Source organism: Equus caballus, chromosome 18, assembly GCF_041296265.1.
Source record: "Equus caballus isolate H_3958 breed thoroughbred chromosome 18, TB-T2T, whole genome shotgun sequence".
In the NCBI taxonomy this organism is placed as follows: Eukaryota; Metazoa; Chordata; class Mammalia; order Perissodactyla; family Equidae; genus Equus; species Equus caballus.
Window position 1 is genome coordinate 12,028,978 of NC_091701.1, and position 22,484 is coordinate 12,051,461.

The following is a 22,484-nucleotide window of genomic DNA, read 5'->3' on the forward strand; positions in this document are numbered from 1 at the left end:
ACTTCCTAAGTGAATGAGTGAGTGCAGATACTTGACCGAGAGCAGGGAGAGAGGAGAAAACAAGACAGCTGGCCCCAAGGAGAGAGTGGAGGTGAGGCAGAGCCTTTGAGGTAGCGGAGGTCCCCACAGAGGACGTGGGTGGCTCCCAGCTTGCCCAACTTGTCGCAAACTAGATGAGGTGTAGCCCATGTCCCCAGGGAGGGCTGTTCTGACCTGGGCGCCGCGAGGCGAGCTCCTCGCCCTCCTGTGTCCTCCCACAGGAGCAGGGAGAGGTTTAGCCTGGCCCGCGCAGGCCTTCGGGGACCCCGTTGGCTGCGGCCTCCCGCTCAGCGTCTGGGGTCCCGACTTTCCTGCGGGGCTCGCGCGGTGCGGGCTAGATTTGCTGCCGGGAGGACAGTAGAGGGCGCTGCGCCGCCAGGCCGCTCCCCACCGGATCCGGGGCTGAGCGCGCGCTGAGGCCGGGCTGCCGGGCAGGGGCGCCGGGGCCCGTCTCAGCGCCCCTGCTGCCTCTCTGCGGTCCTGGGCGAGGGACTTCGCTGCTCACGCCCACTTTAGGATGGGGATGATAACCTTACGACCTCATGACATTGTTGGGAGCCCGTGAGGGCGGGGATCTCAGCGTGGCGGGGAGCCTCTCCCGGGGCCTCTGCCCCCGCCCCGTGGCGCCGCAGGGCTGGCCTCTGCAGTGGCTGGGCGGGCGCCCCTTGGGCCCTCTGCCCACCGCAGGCTCAGCCCCGGCCCCGGGGCTCCTCACCCTGGACCCTGCCCAGTCACCCTGTCCAGGCCGACCTCACATTGCAGTAGTCGAGGAGGCTGGTACCCGGGTCCATGGTGGACTGATCTGGAACAGGTCTGGTCATCTTTCCCTGAGGCCCCCATGTGGTCCTAATTGTGCCTCCAGGGCTGGGGAAGCTCTTTAGGGACTCCTGCCCCGGTTCTGCCTCCTGCTCCCTGAGGGAGAGAGAGGAGACCCGGTAAGGCCAGGTCACACCCCCCTCTTCGGGACCACACTCTCTTCCAGTGAGAAAAGGGCTGCACTGGGTTTGCAGTATTTGCAAATGTTTGGCAAATATTTTGTGTTTGGCAAGGCCCTGGCGGCAGAACCCAAGACGACCAGGCAGGTGGGTGAAAGGGTGGCCAGGCTGGCCCTGCCCCTGCCACCAATGGCTCAGGCCACTTGGGTTTCTTTGCATATTGGCCTTCTGCATTTTTCATTTAGGAAAAGGGGTCCGTTGCTTTGAAAATCTGGTTTAAAAGCCCCTAAGGCAGAAGATGTCCCAGGACCTCGCCTGCTGGAAAAATCCTCAGGCTCGCTCTTCTGAGAGGTTGAGAAAGACCAGCCAAAAGATTCATGGCAGAGTTTCGAATGGATGTGGTGGCTGTGGGGGACGGTTCCCTCAAAGACTGAAAAGGGAGCAGAAATGGCAGAGGGGTAGAGCTGTAGCCGGTGGGCTCAGCCTGTCGTGTCCCCGTCAGAATCAGGCTGAGGCTGAGGCCACCTGGATGCGGGCCCAGCCCCGGGACTCAGGCCCAGGCCCTGCTGGTCACCGCAGCTCCCCTGAGGAGCGTGACTCCTGAATTCCCCAGGCCACCAAGGCCCACCGGCCCACAGGCCCTCTGTCCCCAACATGGATCTGTCCTGACACCCCAGGCGGAGAGGGGCCAGCGGGACTCCGCTGGGGGTGAGGGGTTAATGGTTAAGCTGCCGAGTCCTCCCTGGGGGGGTGGTTAATGTTTGAACACCCGACAAGTCACAGGAAACGCCACTCACAGAGCTGTCACCAAGCCCAGCACACTTCTCATAAATGAAAAATTAACTCTTCAGCTATTCGGGTTGGGCGGCCAAGGCCTTCCCAGCTGTCTGTGGGAGCACTTGAGGGTCACCCTAATAGCTGCGGGGCCTGCTCTCCCAGGCTATTTATTGCTCCGTTGACAGAAGCTGATGCCTCCTCAGAGCTGGCTGGTGGAAGTGCGCTGGCTCTCCCTAGGGAAGAATGTTCCAGAGAGAATGGCGTGGTGCAGGAAAGGTGTGGGCTTGGCAGCCACGCAGACCTGGCCTGTGCGCTGCTCTGTCACTTAGGGGCTATGTGATCTTGAGCGAGACGCCGAGCCTCTCTTGTCCTTAGTGTCCTTGCCTTCAAAATGGGTACATGCCTTGCCCTTTTTCTCCTTGTCTCTGCTGGCTCGTAGCCCCCTCCTGAAGAAGGTGGGCAGGAGGGAACGGGCTGGCTTCCTTTTATTGGGGGGGGGGGCTTTTTTTTAATTGAGATGTATTTCACATGATATTAACAATTTTAGAGTGAACAATTCAGTGGTGTTTGCTCCATCCTCCACGCTATGCAACCACCACCTCTATCTAGTTCCAGAACATTTTCATCACCCCAAAATAAAACCCTGCACCCACCAAGTAATCACTCTTATCCTCCCGTCTCGACCCTGCCCTGGATCCACTAATTTCCTTTCGTTTCTATGGATTTACCAACTCTGGACTTTTCCTGTAAGTAGAATCATACAAGATGTGACCTCTCGTGTCTGCCTTCTTCCACCGAGCACAATGTTTCCAAGGGTCCTCCGTGTTGTCACGTGCCTCAATATTTCATACATGTATGTGCTGGCGCCGAACGCAGTTTTCTCTAATAGGCATTCCCAGCTCCCCTTCTGGTCCCTTCTGGGTCCTGATGGTCCTCGGTAACCAAACACCTCCCCCCCCACCCCCCGCCCCGGACCACCCCCCCAAACCTGCCCACAGCTCACTTCTCCCATCCTTTCCTCAGCACAACTGATCTGGGCTCATTTTTCAGAAACAAGGAACTTATCTTTGTATAACATTTGAGACTTTTTTTTCTTAGTTCTTAAACTGTGCAGTAAGTACCACTATTATCCCCAGTTCACAGATGAGGAAATTGAGGCTCTGAGAGGCCCAGGATCACCCAGAGCTGAAAAATGACTCAGGCCAAATCTTTTGACTCTGAACCCTGAGCATTTTCTAGTTTGCAATCCAGACTGAGCTGTGACTGACTAATTTCTAACCCTCTCAAGAAAGGATTTGCATTAGAAAAAAGAGAGACTGTCAATGCCAATTAATCTCTAATTACTGTGAGGGGGCATGAAAGGAAGCGCGTTAGGCCAGGTGAGGAAGAGTTCGTGGGGAGGGTGAGGAGGATTCTGCAGGGCGGGGCACAGTCCCTGGAAGGAGAGGGCTCGGCGCACAGTGCTCAGCGCTCACCTCAAGCGGCCTCCTGGAGGGGGATGAGCCAGCCTGCTCCAGGGAAGCGGCGCTCAGCCTCAGGTTCAAAGGGTCCTTCATCTCACCTAGTGCAGCCTCCATTCAACGCCTGGAGCATTTCCCAGCCTCCTAAATCCGTGGCCCTCTCTGCTTGAATACTTTCAGGGATGGGGAACTCACTATTCCCAAGACAGTCATCCCATGGAATGGTTGTGCTTCTTGGTTCAAAGAGAAACATGCCCAGACTCTTCAGCCGTTCCTCCTGTGCTGTTTTCAAACACTTTGCCACCCTGGGACTTCAGTTCCTTAACCTGAGCCTGATCACCTCTGTGTATGGTCCAGCCATCACTATCATCACTTCCTTGACCTAAATGCTATAGGTCAGGTCATTAGCAAAACCAAGGAAACTCTCCAGGCTGCCCCTTGGATGGCCTAGGAATGGGGCCGGGGTGAGCTGAGAAAGGCAGAGGGAGGTGTGATGAAGCCAGGAAGCCGGCTACTGTGCAGGAACTCCTGCTGAGCTACTGTGGGACTTGGAGAGGAGGAAGGGTGAGTGGAGGTGAGCTGGTTCATGGAGGCGTCTGGGGATGGATATGGCAGCCCAGGCAGGAGGAAAGAGTTAACACTAGCCAAAGCAGAGGCTAGAAGAGGACAGGTCAGGGCAAGATACGAGGCGCTTGGATTCCCTGGTAATCCGCATTAGCAGGGGGCGTAGAGGGACAGAGGACCCACTGCGCAGTCCAGCATGGCCCCGGGGGCCTGGCTTGATCCTGCACCCATGTCACTGCAGCCTGACACATTGCTCCCGAAATAGTCTCAGGTTATCATCAGGCCATCTGAGCTCATTTATAAATAAATCAAGGACTGGGGGATGGCTGCTCTGCTCTGGGTGAACGCTGGGCAGACTTGCGGTTAGCAGGCTGTACACCAAGCTCTGGGCTGAGGGCGTGGATCTAAGAGATCCCCAAGGTGCTGTCCTGCCTCGCAGATCACCTTTCCCCTATTCCGGCCCCCTCCCCACCACCAGATCTGCCTCTGGGGCCAGTTCTCCACGAGTGGTGGGGGGGGGGGTGTGTAATGTGGCGGCTGGACAGGGCAGACGGAGCTGATGTTACAGACTGTCTCTCTGGGGCTTCACAAGTGTAAAGGAGACCACTATTTGTCCACGAACTCCAGAGGGAAAAATAGAACTTTCTCCATTTTCAATAACTGTAACTCCATTCTCCTAGGATGGCAGAAACCTAAGCCTTGGTAGTTTCTGGATCTTCCCTGCAACTTGCCCAGGGGTTCAGAGATTCACATAGCACCATGGTGTCCCAGGGGAGCCCATCTGGTCTTGAGCTTTGTTCCACAGAGTGGTGGCTGAGAGATGCCTGACTCGGGCCCCATGGCCCCTTCTGTGCTTCACCAGGAGGCATGGGCTCTGCAAGGCTGTCTGTGGTCCTGCCCATCTAGACGCATCCCCCTACCCTTTCTCCTCTGGGCTGTCCCACCATCCGGGCTGGCTGGGAGGCAGGTCCTCGTGCCTCTTTCTGGAACCTCCTGTATCCTGCTCATCACTCCCCCTCCTGTCTCCCCAGTCTGAGGGAAGTCTTGCTCCCTTTCTGTTTTCTCCCAAGCATTTTGTTTGCTCCAGAATTATTCTTCATCCCCCCAGGGGCCTTTGGAAACCCAAACCTGGAAGATAAGTTTTCCTGGCCTCCTCTGAAACCATGAACCAGTAATCTTAGGAGGAAGGACAGAGAAAGGGAAAAAAATACCAGAAGAAAAAAAAGAACAAAGGTTAATGGATCAGAAAATATTCCACTGCACACACAAATCATTTAATTCTCACAAAAAACCTGAGGGATGTTACTACGCCCATTTTATAGATGAGGAAACTGAGGCTCATGGAGGTAAGTGGCATGCCCAAGGTAGATCTGGGTCCAAAGCTCCGTCTATCTCCACCACACCACCTCCTCAACCCAGTGTCCCATGCTATCCTCTTGGGCCATGGGTATTTGGCACCCCCTGTGCCCCCAGGTGGTATTTGTGATCTGATGTTGTCTTTTCTTGTTTACCCAGCCTTCCACCTCATCCTCCCCAGCCAAGCAGTCAGTGGTGGCAGGGGACGATCAGAGATGGCAGAAGGGTAGGAGGCATGCCCCTCGCCGTGCCCTGGCCCTGCATGCGCCCACAGCAGCTAATTTGTGTTGCTCTCAGCCCCGCCTTTCCAGAGGCGGGGAGCCTCCCTAGTGGCTCAGGAACTGTAGCCCTGTTTACAAAGCTCCTTGATCCCTTAGTTCCTTGGAGTCCCCTCACCCCCAACTCAGGCAGCGAGCTTTGCTGCTCTGGATCTAAAACTACCAGGATCCCACAGCCACCCGAGTCCTGTGCTGTGTCCCTCCCTGCAAGAGGTCCGGGAAGGCTGGGGTCAGGACCAGATGCTTGTAGCTGAGCCGTGTGCTGTGGACCAGCTAACAGTGCAGACAGTGAAGCCGAGGCTGGGAGCGGGTGGCTGTGTCGCAAGTGCTTAGGACTTGAGCAATGTCGTGTGGAGTTAGCATCCAGGCCTGCAGCCACCAGGGGTCAGCCAGCCAGGTGGGACCCTTCCTTGGGCTGAGAAATGGGAAGGCTAGTGGGATCTCAGCTCCACCAGGATCAGCTTGTCACCCTGCAAACGTCACTTTGCCTCTTGGAGCCTGGTTCCTCATCCCTGCCGTGGGGCACTGACCATACCTGACCCTTATGGGCACACAGTGTCTGATGCATGTCCAGCACGGGCCTGGCTGGCCCCTTCCCCAGCCTTTCTCTACATGACTGATATGAAGGGTGTGCAGTGAACCCCATGCAGGGGGACCCCCCTTACTGTGAGGGGAGCCTGCTCCTCTCTCCCCCTCACCCCTCACCACCAGCGACTGCCACCCTGCCTTCTGCCAGCACCAGGCCAGCGTCCCTGTTGGCCCAGCCTGACATGACCCAGGTCAGGAAGACTGCCAGACGCCCTGGCATCCTCCCCATCTGTCTGGCCAGCCGGACATGGGTCATCCTGCCTCATGAGCTGGTGACATCAGCCAGCGCCCTGGCTGACCTGGCCAGCGCAGCCCTGAATCCTTTCTCCCAAAGTGAGAAAAGAGGCTCCTGTGTTTTTCCATGGTGGGGAAGTGCCCCCACTGCTTCCGAAATAAGGGATGCCGGCCCAGCTGGCGAGGAGGCTGTGCCGTGAATGAGGCATCCTGCCGCTACACCGAGACTTCTGTAGAGGAAAGAGACCCCGGGTCAGCTTCATCCTCCAGACCCCAGATCGGGAGCAGCTCTGAGTGGAGAGGCACGGTGGGCTGTCTGTAAGGGCCCTCCCAGGACCACGGCATCATCCCACGGCATCTGGGGAGGCCAGAGTCACCTGGGGGCCTGCGAGCTCCGGGAGACCCTGCTCAGGCCTGGTGGGCAGCGTCCACAGCTGGAATCTGGATGAGGAGCGCCTGGACAGTGGTGGAACCCTGCCCAGTGCTCTGCGGGGAGCTCAAGATGGAGAGCAGCTCGAGTCCCTCCTCTTCCGGGGCTCACTGTGAGAGGTGGGGTGAAGGTTCCAGAATACCCTGGGTATTTCTCATTTCCCATGTTCCTCGAACGACACGGACACCTGGTCCTTGGTCCCACAGATGCTTTCACTCTCTTGTGGGAGCCCCATCCAGACCCTGCACTCTGTGTCCAGGGTCTCTCTCCTCCATTCCTCTTCCATTTCCTGGCTGCGTGACTCCAGGAACTCACTTCTCCTCACTGCTTTATTCTTTCATTTGTCAAAGAGGTGCCCTGGAGCCCTGCTATAGACTAAGTGAGCTGTGCGTGTAAGCACAGGACGACTCCCGCCACACGCAACCGGAGCCGCCAGGCGGGGGCTGGAAGGCCAGGACCTTAACGTGGAATTTACAAGTCAAGTGGGTGTCGAGGTGAAAGCCTGTGTACAAGGGATGCCTGGCAGGGAATGTACAGGAGCCAGAGGCTCTGTCGTCTCCCTTCGTTTGTTCGTTTGTCACGTTTGTTGAGTACCTACGCCATGCCCAGCCCATCTCGCCACAGGCCTTCAGCAGTGGGCAGTCAGACAGGTTCCTGCTCTCGCGGGCTCTCTGCCCTGGGTGGGGGAGCTGTCTGTACCCACGCACCAAGGCAGAGGTGCTGGCCGCAGTGACCTTCCCTGGCCTCGAGAGGCTGCCTATCTCACCATCTCAGGTTTTCTCCTGGGAGCCAAGGGTAGGTCTGAGCCCAGAAATAGGGGCCCTCCAGTGCCGGCAGGAGGGAGGTGCAGCGTGGAGAGTCTGAGAGCGAGACCTAATGACCACGTACAGCGGCACCACTAGGGAGTAATGACAATGCAGATTCCTGCTCTCAGAATGACTGAATTAGAATCTCTTGGGGCCTGGAGATCTGCATGGTTCACGTGCTCCCAGGTGATTCTGATGTACTCCAGAACCTCTAAAGTGGGACAGGTCACCAGGGAACTTCATTTATAAAGGGGACACAGGTGTTAAGGAGGATATTGATGCTTTGAACCTGCTTGTATTCGTGCCTGAAAAGAGACTCTTGCTCTTTACAAAAGCTGGGAATTTGCCTTCTGGACAATCCAATGACCCCTTCAGACCCATCTCCCAGTCCCAGGAGCTAAAACTTGCCCTGCAATTCAGAGGATGCCGCCTGGCCCACCCTCCTGGGCCAAGACAGCACAGGAAGGGCCTGAGGGGCAGTGGGGAAGGGAGCTGCCCTGCCCCAGCACCTCTGAGTGCCAGCTGGACCTGGGGTTTGACCTCGCCCTCTCGGCAACCTCAGGAGAAAGGCGTCTGTTTCCCCCAGAAAAGATGAGGGAATGTGCAAGGGCAGCTAGTGCGTGGTGAGGCAGGATTGGAACTGAGGTTAGTGGGACTCAGGAATCCCAGCTCTTTCTGAAGGCCCGTGGGCTCTGGGGTGGAGCGGTCTGTGCTGTGCTCCCCAGACTCAGTGGGGGTGACTGCTCACCTCATGGGTGTCACCTCAGCTCTACTTCCGGCCCCCTCCACACCTGCCCCTTGTGATGTCCTCCCAGTTGGCATGGGTCCCCAGAAGCCTGGCACAAGGAGCAGTTTCCCTGGGTTTCCCGCAATGGGATCAACTTTGAGAGAATTGGTGGGTGATTATGTTAAGCAATAATTTTTAAAAGCAAATTGTACAAATACAAAATGAATACCTGCCAAATATTTTATTTAATTACTGAGAGAACCATTGAGATATTATCACTAGTTCATAGGAGAATTCAAAGCACCTTACATACAAGGCAGAATGCTAAAATGAATTTACAAATAGGGCCGATTACAATTTTGTCCAGATGAAATACGATTGGACAAAATCTATTTGCATGCCTTTGGACAAGAATCATTTGCATCGCTATCAGTTATCTACGGTGTAGAGCTGCAAAATGGCTCAAAGATGATAAAAGGCCAGAGACCCACGGAATGAGACAAACCAGAAGGCTGTGCTTAGGCAGGACCTCATTTTGCGTTGAAGACACCCAGTAATCTTTTTGATTCATTTCAAAGTGTTTCCAGAAATAGGCCACAAATCCAGCGTCAAGAATCTTGAAACAGCTTCAAGATTCAGTGTCTATACAGATAGATATGCACTAGCTGTTTTCCATGTGTTCAGCTCCTCGTTGCATTGGGACCCGGTTATCCTGCAGGGAGGGGCCTCATAAAGGGAACCCCGTGACGTGGAAAGCAACATCCTCAACAATATTCCTACTACAGATGCAGTGGCGACGCTGGTGTAGCCGCTTCCATTGGCCGGGGCAGTGGTTCTCTGTGTGTGGTCCCAGACACACAGCCCCAGCCTCACCCTGTTTGAGATGCACACTCTCAGGCTCTATGAGACTCTGGCAGTGGGTCTCTGTGTTGTAGCAAGCCTTCTGAATGATCCTCACGCAAGCTGAAGTTTGAGAATCATGGGATGAGGGCCCTCAGCCCTGCCATCATGTTAGAATTGCCTGGAAAGCTTTAACACAATATCAGGCCCCACCCAAGACCAATTCAATCAGGATCCCTGGGTGCAGGGCCCAGTTATGTATGTTTTTAAAGCTCCCCAGAGGGTTATACTGTGCAGCCAGGACAGAAGCCCACCGCCACTAAGTCATTTAATGCAAGGTGAGCCACAAGATGTGCCGTCTTTGGCTCTAGAGAAATCCACACCTGCATCCTGAGGCTTATGTGAGATGCTGTGTGCGCCTGCCTGCCTGCCTTTATGTCTTCAACACTGAGCACTTACTATGTCGATGGCAGGGGCCAAGGCCCTGAGGATGAAAAGGCACATTAGACACCATTGGTTCCTGATCTCAAGGAGTCAGTACCTCATGGGAATTCCTGGCAGGCGAGGGCGTTGGGGATGGTGACAGGGTGGTGGGGGCGGCCCCTGGTCTACACTCCGTTCCTGTCTGATGCTGCTGTCCTTCTTAGCAGTCTGCGAGGGGCTGTGGGACAACATGAGCTGCTGGCCCTCCTCTGCGCTGGGACAGACTGTGGAAATGGAGTGCCCACGATTTCTCCAGATGCTTACCAGCCGAAACGGTAACCACTCAGCCCAAGGGTCCTCGCAGAGAAGCTGTAGGGTGGCTCCCTGGGTGGGGCCTCAGCTTGGAGGCATGACGCCTGGGAAACTTCTCTGGGGACAAGTAGTGAGTGGAATGGTGGGGAGACGGGTCCTTGTTGGGGATTGGAAGCCTTGCTTGGAGAGTGTGCGGTGGGTTCAATTTTCAGGGTCCCAAGCAAGGGTGCAGGAAGCAGTGTCCTGGGGAACTGAGAAAGGAGGCTGGGCTTGCTTCTCACTGCCCCACACCCCCATTTAGGGGATCCCCTCCTTTCTTCCACATTTCTGCCTCCTTAGCAACCAGGGCCCTTGTTCCAAGCCCTGTTTCTGGGTTCCGCCCTGGCACAGCCTGGCCTTCCAGAACACTTACTTCCTCTGTGCCCATTCTGTCAGGCTCTGCTGATAAACTGCACCCTCCCTGGAAGGCACTGGCCCCATGGGGGATCTCCTGCCTGAGGAAAGTTGTTTATAAGGATTTTCTTAATTTCAGGCAGGGAAGGAGGAGGTCATCTCAGACAGGGTACCACACTGGCTGCGGCTCTGTTACGTGCCAGGCATCTTTATGTACATGGACTCATTAGTCTTCACAAAACCCCTGCAAATCACAGACCTTTCTCCCCACTTGACCCAGTAATAATAACAGGGACTAAAAGGGGTTAGCAGTGTGCCTAAGGTTCACAGGTAGGAGATGGAGAAACTGGCACTCAAACCCAGATGTCTCTGACTTCCAAACTGGTGCTCTGTCCTCTAGGCCATGGTCAAGGTGGGCCCATGGCCCCATGGTGAGGGCGACCCTGGGTGGAGGCAAGGTAGCTTCATGACCTTTGGCCCTTGCCCTCATTTAAAGTCTAAAGCCTGGCCTGGCCCTGCTGCCCCTCTCCCTTCATCCATGAGGGGCAGGAATGGCTGCCCGATGAGGCCCTTAACAAGCACAAACCAAAGAAGATGCTTTAACACTAACCCCAGCAGCCTTCCAAAGCCAGGTAAGGAAAGGATGACCAGCACGGAAACCAAGACCAAGCAGTGTGGGCAAGGAGTGTAGATCCTTCACACCATGATTTTCTAGTACACGTGGCACACATACACACGTGTGCGTACTCGCACACAGAGATTCGGGGACCACGCTGCTGTAGCTCACCTGATGCCCCATGACGCAGGCCTTGGAGGGGACCAGGGAGGCCGGTCTGAATCCCACTCCTCCACTGACTGCTGGGGTAGCGCCAGCTGCTGATGCAGATGAACCCGCTGAGACTCAAAGCTTCTGACCAGGCCCGCCCGCCTGAAGTCCGAAACAGGTGCCCCTGATCCGCAGGAAGCTCTTCTCCACACCGTGGTCCTGATAGCCCAGCCCCTCTCTGCTTGTGGGCTCAACACACAGCTTTCAGACCACTGGTGGAGGAAAAGACTCCGAGGATCACACGGGGAGAGTTTGAAGGAACAGGCCTGACACGGATCCCACTTCTGCCCACGCTGCCTCTGCCAGCACTCAGTCATATGGTGACTCCTAACTGCAAGGGACACGGGGAGTGTGGTCCAGTGGGTGCCCGTCTCTGCCTCAGGGCCCAAGGTACTCATTGTCTCAGAGCCTCGATTTCCTCACCTGTGAAATGGGGAAAATAAATAATACCGGTTCTGTGAGGCTGTGCTGGGAAATACATTTTAGATCTCTCCCTTTGTCCCTTCTCTCCCCGTCTTCTCCCTTCTTGTCCTCCCTTTCCTCCCCCAGCATCCCCCTACATGCACACACATGCCAGCAAACTCACCAATAGCCTTTACCTCCTGGCATGAGACTTCATGTCTGTCTCTGGGGTCCATGGAGCTCAGGACACAGGAGATTAATTCAGACGTGGGTGACCTGGAGTAACATGCTGGTCAGGTGCAAGGCCAGGACTAGATCCTGGTCTGCTATTCCCCGTCCAGTGCTCCTCCCTGACTGGCCGAGTTCTCCTGTTGGAGGGACTTGGAGCTCTCCTCCTTTCCCAGCCCTCCCTCCGCAGCCTTCCCGGAGCCACATTGCCTCTGTCTCCCTGTTCCCCATCACCATTCCTCCTACCTTTCTGCAGAGAGCCTGGGCAGAACCCGGGTCATAGCCACATCCCTCTCCAGGCAATTTCTTGAACCTCTGCCTGCCTCTTTAATGAAAAGCCCCCTGTCTCCTTGATGCTCCCCAACCCTTTAATTGCTCAAGACCCACCCGGGGTCACCCAGGGGTGCAAGGAAGGAAGCTGGGGTCCTACACCTATCTCTGCTGCAGTTCTACTTGCTGCCACATGATGTCGCTGTGAGGCTGCAGGATCCGCCCTCCTCACTTCTACACTGAGGCTCTGCCTGCTGGGTGCTGTGCACAGGCCCTCCGATGGAGGGATCCTCTCACCCAGGGGGGGCCGCTCGGCTCATACCCAGTCCCTGGCCCAGGGCACTGGCCAGCCCAGAAGCGCGGCTCAGGACCAGTCCAGCCTCAGTTAGTCAAGAACCATCCTCCCACCACTGCCTTCCCTCTCCATCCATCCCCTTGAGGGTCTCATTAGACCCCACCCTTTCATCTCCTCTCAGGAAGGGAGGCTCCCCTCGGTGGTGTCCCTCGGGATTCCAGGGCTCCCACCCCCACCAGGAGGACAGCCCAGTGACGACAAGCTGATGTTCTGGACCCTTCCTTTTGAAAGATGAAAATAATAAATGAATTCTTTTTCAGGACCCAGTCGGGGTGGGTGTCTGTGTGACTGGAGAAACCGCAGGCCAGATTCTGCTCCCAGATATTTCTGTTTGCATGTGCCGGGGCCTAGAATGTTCCCTCAAGGATGCATTCCTTTGATTCTTCAAAGGTCTCTGGTCTTCCAGAGTTTCTCGTTCAAAAACACACTTCCTGGGCAGGGCCAGGCTTGGCCTCCTTTCCCTCCCCTCCTCGTGGGGAGTGGAGCCTTAAAGCAGTAGTGGTCCCTAGCCTGGTTAGGGGTCTGGCGCCTTTTGAGTATTGGGTGAAAGCTTTGGCCTGGGTCTTCCGCAAACTGCACGTATGTAAATGCGCCAAAATACTGACTGTCCTGTCAGGGGCCCTTGAGGCGTATAGTGACCTGAACCTGGGTAAAGACCCCACACCTGTTAGGAAGTAAACCCACGGGAAGTGGGTGGGGGTGAAGGGACTCCAGAGAGAGTTCAACCCTCGTCTCCTCTGCAGTTCTGCCAAGGGCCCCTGTCAGCCAAGGGCAAGGGGTGCTGCCTTGTTAGCCGCTCTGGGCAGCTGGCCTGGATCACACGCAGCGTCCCGCTGGGTCAGTGAGGAGATGGCCCTAAAGAGGCGGCCCAGCCTCTAGGCACATGCTGAGAACCAGTTCTGGGTTCCAGGGAGTTTGTGCTCTTAATTCAGCTTCCCATCCGACCAGCCTAAATTTGACCACCATCCTTTCCTGTCGGACGGCCTAGCTCCCTTGACTTATTTGCAGAAATCTTCCACCCCCTCCAAAATTCCAAGGCCCCAAGCCCCACCACTCCTGGTCTATTTTAGAAAGGCCAACAGCAGAGGGAGTGACACTGGCATCGGCTCTGTGCCTGGCATCAGCCTGGGCCGTGTCCGTGTGCTGTCATGTTTCCTGCTCGGTCCTGCAGCGTGGGGATCATCCCCACTTGGCACAGAGAAGTGATGCCCCTAAGGTCACACGGCGACCAAGAGGCAGTGCTGGGTTTCAGACTCAGATCTGGCTGGCTCTAAACCTGTGCTCCGGGCCTCCGGGTGCTGGAAGCCGCCCCCAGACCACAGGGAGAGGGCTGGGCAGGAGGGTGGTACAGTGATGGGACGCGTCCTGGCCGGGCACTGTTGCCAGTTCTGGGCTTTGGTTTTCTCGTAAGTAAAACAGGCCAGCAGCACCTCTTTCCCTGGGCACTGTGAGGATTACATTGGAATCTGTACATAAAGCACTTAGCATAGCAGCTGTTGTAGACATGCCGGTCATATTTGACCCTAAACCCTGTGGGCCAGTGGCCCAGACCCTGGGGCCTGTTGGAGAGGAGCATGCTGGGCCCAGCTGGGGTGGTTAGGGGGTCCCTGGACAGGGTAAGGGTAGAGAGAAAGGATTGGGGGCTCCTGCTGGAGGGCTGTGGTCAGCTGCCTGCGGCACTGAAACACCTGCAGAGCTAGCCTGGGACCAGAATGCGGCCCTCCTTGGCAGCCCCGAGGAGAGGATGCAGCTGGGCCACTCAGTCCAAGGAGGGAAACAACTCCTGGTGGCTTTCCAAGCTTCCTTCTTGGCTGGCAGCTCCTGTCCCAGCCTCCAGCTCCTGCGCGGAGGGCTCCTCGTGGGCAAGCTCTCCCCTCTCCCCGCGTAGAAGAGCTCCGAGCGGCTCCCCATCCCCACTCCGTTGCTTTTCTAGCCAGCCAGCAACAGCAAACGTTTGATGAGCGAGGCTCTGGGCAGGCACGGGGTGGGGGGGGGGGGGGAACCTCTGCTAGAGGAGGCGTGGGAGCCGTGGCTACTGCGTGAGGGGCGCAGGACGCAGCCCTGTGCTGGAGGTGCGGGCAGTGAGCTCCACGGGGGAGGACCGCATTGTCTCGTGATTCTTAGTGCAGAGTGGCCTTGTTGTCATGCCTGAAGGACTAGTAACTCCATCCCATCCCTCCCGTGAGGGCTGACTGCCCGGAAGCTTTAGCTCGGTGCCCCTCCCATAATTTTCAGATGCCGGGGAGCAGGGCGTGAAGTTGGATATAAAATAGAACTTCCTTGGTGCACAAATAGTACCAGGAGCCTGAGGAAAGCTCAATGTGGGAACGGACAGGTCCCTGAGAGCCATGCCAGATTCTCTGGGGGACCCACCCATTAAATGGCAGCCGGACTCAGGAGCAGGAAAAGCACCAGCACGACGAAGGGAGGGAATCAGTACATAGCGTGTGGCTGAGCGTAAGGGCCCAAGCCTCGGCATTCAAATCCCATTTCCTCCATTTACTACGGCGTGTGCCTCAGTTTCCCCAATTGTAAAATAGTTGGAGTGTTTCCAGGGTTACAGTAGATTTTCCTACAGAAGTAGCAGTACCTGCCTCACTCTTGTTAGGATTAAAGGAAGTTAAGACCTGTCACACGCTTACCGCCATGCCAGGCACATGGTAATCACCGTGTATTATTACAGGAGAGCATAAAAGCTTCTAACTGAGTACATACACAATCATTAGAGTGTGAGATCAACACTTTTTGGTTGGGGGTGTGTAATCAAAGTCGCTGGGGACTGCTGTTCGTAAGCACTGTATGTGGCTTCTTTGATCATATGAGACACTATAATCCCTTGAAAAAGTAACAGTATCCTACTAGTGTGAAGGTTTTATTATGATTCTGCAGTGAGCACCCAGGTGGCAGGGGGAGCAGCCCCCCACTTTGGGAAAACCCTCACAAAGCCAGAAGTGGCCTCTCAGCCAGTGGGGGTGAAGGGTGGGTAGCGGAAATTCCTCCTGAAGAGCTGAGTGACATTGGAGCCGAGCCTGAAGCCTGGGGAGGGAAGGGCGAGGGGTGGACAGGCCCAGGGTGAAGTGGGCTGCCGAGGCACAGGGGTCTAAGAGACCCCTGCATGGGGCGGGGCCCCGAGGGCAGCGAGCTGGGACTGCGAGCAGGGCCTGGAGGTTCTGCAGGTGCCTGGAGTCTGGTTGAAAAGAGCTGTTGGGAGTATTGAGTGCTCTGATGCATGCCAATTAGCGTCCCTTGTCTATGGAACCCTGGTGCCTGGCACAGTGGGATATGGGGGTGTGGGGTGTGGGGGTGTGGGGTGTGGGGGTGTGAGGTGTGGGGTTGTGGGGTGTGGGGGTATGAGATGTGGGCGTGTGGGATGTGGGGGTGTGAGATGTGGGGGTGTGGGATGTGGGGGTGTAGGGTGTGGGGGTGTGGGGTGTGGGGGTGTGAGGTGTGGGGGTGTGAGGTGTGGGGGTGTGGGATGTGGGGGTGGGTGTGGGGGTGTGGGATGTGGGGGTGGGTGTGGGATGTGAGGGTGTGAGATGTGGGCGTGTGGGATGTGAGGGTGTGAGACGTGGACGTGTGGGATGTGAGGGTGTGAGACGTGGGGGTGTGGGGTGTGGGATGTAGGGGTGTGGGGTGTGAGCGTGTGGGGTGTGGGGGTGTGGGATGTGGGGGTGTGGGATGTGGGCATGTGGGATGTGAGGGTGTGAGATGTGGGAGTGTGGGGTGTGGGGGTGTGTGGGTGTGTGATGTTGGGGTGTGGGGTGTGAGATGTGGGGGTGTGGGGTGTGAGATGTGGGCGTGTGGGATGTGGAGTATGAGATGTGGGGGTGTGGGGGGTGTGGGATGTGGGGGTGGGGGGGTGTGGGGGTGTGAGATGTGGGAGTGTGGGATGTGAAGGTGTGGGATGTGGGCATGTGGGATGTGAGGGTGTGGGATGTGGGCGTGTGGGATGTGAGGGTGTGGGATGTGGGCGTGTGGGATGTGAGGGTGTGAGATGTGGGGGTGTGAGGTGTGGGGGTGTGGGGGTGTGGGGTGTGGGGGTGTGGGATGTGGGCGTGTGGGATGTGGGCGTGTGGGATGTGAGGGTGTGAGATGTGGGGGTGTGGGGTATGGGGGTGTGGGGTGTAGGGGTGAGATGTGGGCGTGTGGGATGTGAGGGTGTGAGATGTGGGGGTGTGGGGTGTGGGGGTGTGGGATGTTGGGGTGTGGGATGTGAGGGTGTGAGATGTGGGGGTGTGGGGTGTGAGATGTGGGGGTGTGCAATGTGGGGGTGAGGGGTGTGGGGTGTGAGATGTGGGGGTATGCGATGTGGGGGTGAGGGGTGTGGGGTGTGGGGTGTGGGGGTGTGGGATGTGGGGGTGTGGGGTGTGGGGGTGTGGGATGTGGGTGTGTGGGATGTGAGGGTGTGAGATGTGGGCATGTGGGATGTGAGGGTGTGAGATGTGGGGGTGTGGGGTGTGGGGGTGTGGGATGTTGGGATGTGGGGTGTGAGATGTGGGGGTGTGCGATGTGGGGGTGAGGGGTGTAGGGGTGTGAGATGTGGGGGTGTGGGTTGTGGGGGTGTGAGATGTGGGGGTGTGAGATGTGGGTGTGTGGGATGTGAGGGTGTGAGATGTGGGGGTGTGGGGGTGTGGGATGTGGGGGTGTGGGGGTGTGGGATGTGGGGGTGTGGGTGTGTGGGGGTGTGCGATGTGGGGGTGAGGGGTGTGGGGGTGTGAGATGTGGGGGTGTGAGATGTGGGTGTGTGGGATGTGAGGGTGTGAGATGTGGGGGTGTGGGTGTGGGGTATGGAGGTGTGAGATGTGGGGGTGTGGGATGTGGGGGTGTGCGGGTGTGGGGTGTGGGACGTAGGGGTGTGGGCGAAGCCGGTGGGGGCCCCAGGAGGAGACAAGCAGTGTTTGGAGGGTGGGAGGGGGAATCTGCTGAGGGCCGGCCTGTTTGTAGATGGAGGTCTCGAGCGAGGACCAGCAGGTCTGTCTCTCTCACACGCGCACAGGCACACTCATCCGGGTCTTCGCCCCCTCCTAGGACCGTCTGCCTACATACCTTTCCCACCACTTTCCTGACTGACTCTTACATGTTCTTCAAGGACCAGCTGGGCCACTTGGGAGCTGACTGTGGCCTGAGAAAGGTGGCCGGGGACAGAGCGACAGAAAGCAGCTCCAGGCTGCCCCGAAGGCGTGGCTGAGGGTGTCCAGGAGAGCTGGATGTCTGTCCCCGCTCCCCACTGCTCACACACGGAATGCTTGGCCCCCACAGGTTCCATATTTCGAAACTGCACACAGGGCGGCTGGTCGGAGACCTTCCCCAGGGCTGACCTGGCCTGTGGGGTCAACGTGAACGACTCGTCCAACGAGAAGCGGGTAAGCCTGTCAACTCCTCTCTCCCCGGAGGACGGGGTGAGTCCCTGGGAGAGGACAGAGCGGAGCCGGCCCAGGGCAGGGGTCAGGTGACCTGGGGCCTGCCCTCTCACCCTCCCCTCCCCTGCTCGTCGCCTGAGGTCCAGTGGGCCTGCTTCACTGCCCTGGTCTATCAACCCCGAGACCATGGTCGGTGAAGACCGTGGCACCGTGAGATCTGCCATGGGCCACCATGAGGCTGGAGTGATCTAGTCATGAAACCGGAAGAGAAGCAACGTGGTGGCTAAATGCTCGGAGCCAGGCTGGCAAGTCTGAACCCAGACCTGTGACCTGGGTGGAGGTGGGGAGGACTTCTCTGTGCCTCAGCTTCTTCATCGGGAAAATGGGACTAATGATAGCTCTGACCTCACAGGCCTGTCAGGAGAACCGAAAGAGTTAATACATGGAAGTGCTGAGAAGGTGTCTAGCCGGAGTCAGTGCTCAATGAATGGTCGCTCTCAGAGGAGACGGGAGCTCGGCCAGGAAGGAGAGAGCCGGCGTGGGGTGGTCCTAGTCTGAGAGGGGATGCTGGGTGCTATGGGTTGAACTTCTTCATGGGCCTCTCCAGGCCCTCCCTGAAGGCCCTCGGTGTCAAAGCACCCTTCCCTCCTCGCTTTCCTGATGGATTGGTACACATCCTTCAAGACCCCACTCCAGGGGCCGGCCCGGTGGCGCAGTGGTTACATTTGCTTGTTCTGCTTCTCAGTGGCCCAGGGTTCGCAGGTTCAGATCCTGGGTGAGGACATGGCACCACTTGCCATGCCATGCTGTGGTAGGCGTCCCACATATAAAGTAGAGGGAGATGGGCATGGATGTTAGCTCAGGGTCAGGCTTCCTCAGCAAAAAAGGAGGACTGGCAGTAGTTAGGTCAGGGCTAATCTTCCTCAAAAAAAAAAAAAAAAAAGACACCATTCCAGGTCATCAACTCCAGAAAACCTCCCTTCTCCTCCCCTCAGGAAGGGCTCTCTTAGTGCTCTGTGTTGGCCTCCAGCTACCGCCCACTGTAGTATATCGAATCATGATCATGGGCCGTGGCACCCATCTCTCTCCTAAAGCATCAGCTCCTCAAAGGCATTCATTCACTCAACAAACATTGCTTGAACACCTTCTCTGGGCTGGGCAGGAGTCTAGGCCTGGGGATACAGCAGTGACAAACAGAAAGGGTCTTATTCACTTCCAGGCCCCCAGTGCCGGCACAATTCTCCTACAAAGGGCCCAATAATGTTTGTTGTCGTACCGAACATCTACCACGTGCCAGCTGCTTACGCCACAATTACTTTAAGTTCTCAGAAGGATTCATTGTAAGCTCATTATTTTCTCCATTTTTCAGACGGGAAAACTGAGGCTCAGAGGCTATAAGGAGTGTGCTTAGACAGTAGTGGCAGCCACGGAGGCAGGAGTCAAACCAAGTCTCATTCCAAAAAGAGCCAGTGCTCCCTCCTCTGTCTTCTGCTCCTCCTCATTAAGGTGTGTGTTCCCGGGGAGACGCACTTTAGCAGTTCCACGAGCTACAATCCCCAGTGGGAGTACAATGAACAAGTTTGCTTGTCCCTTGGAGGGTGAGGTGGGATGTTCCAGAAGCATGGAGTGGGGAGCAGAAGAATTAAGGGAGAAAGGGTGAAGTTGGCAGGCAGACCACAGCCACTTCCGAATTTCTTCTAAGACTCCTCTCTCTCTAGCCAATCCGTCTTTCTCTATGTGAAGGAGATTGATTGGGGAACCAAGATGGAAGATGGAGCTTCTTCCCTCCCAGGGCTTGTCATCCAGTTGGAGAAAACACATGAGGTCTTCAGATCTGGCCAGAGTGGTGTAATTAGATGACGGGATCCAACAAGGCTTGATCAGGGGGTCCCCATGGGCTCTCACTTCTGAAGATTACCGTTTCTGTCACTGACTTATGTGAAGACAGGGGGCTTGTGTGTAACAAATTTGTAAAATCCATAAAATTAAGAGGGAACATTCTTACATTCTTATAATGGGAGGCAGGATGGAGTTTCAAAAGGATGCTTTGGGCTGCAAATAACAGACATTTCCAACTGGCTTAGTAAGCAAATGTGGCTCACGCACCTGGGGATGCAGAGAAAGGTGCTAGGACTTAGGAAGCAGCTCTGCAAAGCCACCAAGGACCAGGCTCTTTCCGTCTCTCTCCTGCTGTCCTGGTGGCTTCCTCCCAGGGCTGGCATCCCTCCCATTGTAAGACGACCGCCATTGTCAGCTGCAGCCACAGACTTCCCAGGCCTGCCTCTCCAGGAGAGGGGACAGCCTGGCTTCCTACGGCCCCTTCCTAGGAGCAAGAAAGCTTCTTACCCAAACCTGCAGCAGGCCTGTCCTCACATCTCCTTGGCCCGCCCAGCCCTGGACCATCCCTGGCTGAGGGATGGGAGACGTGATTGGCTTAGGGCTGTGATTCTCAGACTTTTGGGCCATAGGACCCTTTTACACTCTCATGAAGGACTGAGGACTCCCAAGAGCTTTCGTTTCTGTGAGTTATGTCTGTCAAAACCACGCAAGAGAACTATTGGCTTGGACTAGTCTGCTGGGAAGGAACGGACCCTGGGGCTGCAGTTATGACTTCCGTGGCAGAGTTGAAACTGTAACATCCCAAAACAACGAGCTGAAATTGAACAAATTTAACAAAGATAAATGCAACGTTCTGGACTTAAGTCAGAAAATTAATTTCCAAAAATAGTGGAAAGGAGACTTACCTTGGCTTCAGCTCACACACACACAAAATAAAATAAATAAAAATCCCTAAGATTGGAAGGGTTTCCAGATATGATTCACTGGTCCCAAAATGCTGGTCCATAAGCTGGCACAAACTTTGTCTTTTATCCTGAAATTCGAATCATCCTATTTCTTATTGTTGAAATGTCTTTTTTTTCTTTTAATCAAATGATGGTGAATGTGTGCATTCATTGGGTGCCTTTTTTCAGCTGCTTACTTGGCACACACTACTCTATTACTGACAGACTCCAAAAGTGGACTCAGATTAGCAGAAAGACTGGGAAATCCTGCCTCTTGGTTAAATAAAATGCCGTTTGCTTACCTAGAGCAGAGGTTGGCAAATTATGGCCCTTGGGCCAAATCTGGCCCACGACTTGCTTTTGCAAATAAAGTTTTATTGAAACACAGCCACAGCCATTTGCACTACAAAGGCAGAGCTGAGTAGCTGCAAAAGAGACTGAATGGCACCCAAAGCCTGAGATATTTACTGTCTGTCCCTTTACGGGAAAAGTCTGCTGAGCCCTGAGCTAGAGGATACAGAGGAAGGTGGATACACAGCGGGGAGACAGGCAACTTGATCCAGGACAGGTGGCAGTGAGGCATCTGGACTCCAAGTTGTCTGGGGCGGAGTACACAGTTGCAGATGCCAGGAGCTGTGGCAGTGAGGTCACATCAGGCCTCCTGGGAGCAGGGCTCTTTCTGGGTCAGAACTTAAAGACACAGGCAGGATCGGATCTGTGTGAAAACTGACTCAGGAGTCCTGAGGGTCACCTGGCAGACAATGACCCCAGCTACAGGATGGTATAGAATATTCAGCCTGAGTACTTGTCACCATGCCTCCTCAAGCTGCCACAGGGTGGCCCAAACTGCTTCTGAACTGAGGGCTGCCAAACCAGGCATCCCTGGGAGGGAGGCTGGCCCCCAGCTCTGGGGCCATCCAGCAAATGGCAAGATTCTAGCTGATGCCTGGAGGGGTTAGGGGTGAACTGAGTGTCTTCTGAGTGCCTGGCGTCGTCTAGATATGCTCCCTGATGCCTTATTTGTTCCTCCAACAAGCCTGCAAGGTAGATAGTGTCCCCATTTTGCAGATGAGGAATCTGAGGCTCAGAGAAGTTAGGTAATTTGCCCAAGGTCGCACAGTCTTGAGTCTGGAACCCTGTCTCTTGGCTCTGAGCCGAGGTTCTTTTCCCGCAGTCCAGTCCACCACCGCCTCGGAGCCTGGGCCATTCGCTCCACAAGGTCACTTTCATCTGAGTGGCTGTCAGCCAGGTTTCCCCAACACTATTCTCATGACTGGTTTTCTTGTTTTTGTTTTTGTTTTTTTTATTAATTACCCTTTTCATCTGGTTATAAAATAGTACTTACCAACTGTAGAAAAATGAAAAGCGTAGAAAAAATACCAATGAAAGTAACAACTCTATCCACAAACTTGTCACCCAAAGTTTACCACTATGAACATTTGGCACATCTTACAAACTTATTTCTCTGCATATTTGAGACTGAATCACATGAAATGGCCAATAGTTGATCATTCTTCATCTACAAAAGGGCAATTTCATATAATTCAACCTAAAACTTTCTTTACATGTAGCGGGAATCATGCTGTACACGTGAAATTTGTAACCTAACATTACATTCTCAGCACGTCCTGACGTCTTTTAAAACTCCTGGTAAACAGCATTTTAACGCTGTCATAACATTAAAGTAATTTGGGTTTAAAACAATTTCATTAACTCTTCTTTTATCGTTGGAGATTTGAGTGTTTTCACAAATAGTTCTGTGATAAACATCTTTATAAATAAATATGTTTTTATGCTTCTATTTCTTAGAATTAATTTCTGGAGGTAGAAGGGAGATCAAAAGGAATGCATATTTCAAAGGTTCTTGATTCCTGCTGCTTTCCAGAGAGATTGACCCAATCTTCACTCCCACTATACCCTCACCTATGTAGAATATTATTACTTTGAAATATTTGTTCGTTTGGTTGGTAAAAAATGGTATAGCGTTATTGTTTTAATTTTCATTTCCTTGATCCTTCTTAAGGCTGTTGTACAATTTATTTTTTTGAACCTAAAAAATGCAGGTTTTTACATTTATCTCTCACAATTTAATTTTTTG

General features: G+C 55.0%; 1 protein-coding gene across 9 annotated transcripts in view; it reads left to right on the forward strand.

The window, feature by feature from the left end:
* Window positions 1–22,484, forward strand: part of SCTR (secretin receptor) — an 89,244-nt gene that overhangs the window by 37,672 nt on the left and 29,088 nt on the right. For 6 of the 9 annotated variants that reach the window (XM_070240692.1, XM_070240693.1, XM_070240689.1 and 3 more), the window contains exons 3-4: window positions 9,682–9,792; window positions 17,503–17,606. In XM_070240692.1, coding sequence (XP_070096793.1) covers window positions 9,682–9,792; window positions 17,503–17,606 — 215 coding nt within the window. The remainder of the gene's footprint in view (window positions 1–9,681; window positions 9,793–17,502; window positions 17,607–22,484) is intronic. The other 3 variants (XM_070240694.1, XM_070240688.1, XM_070240691.1) reach the window with 1 other exon arrangement.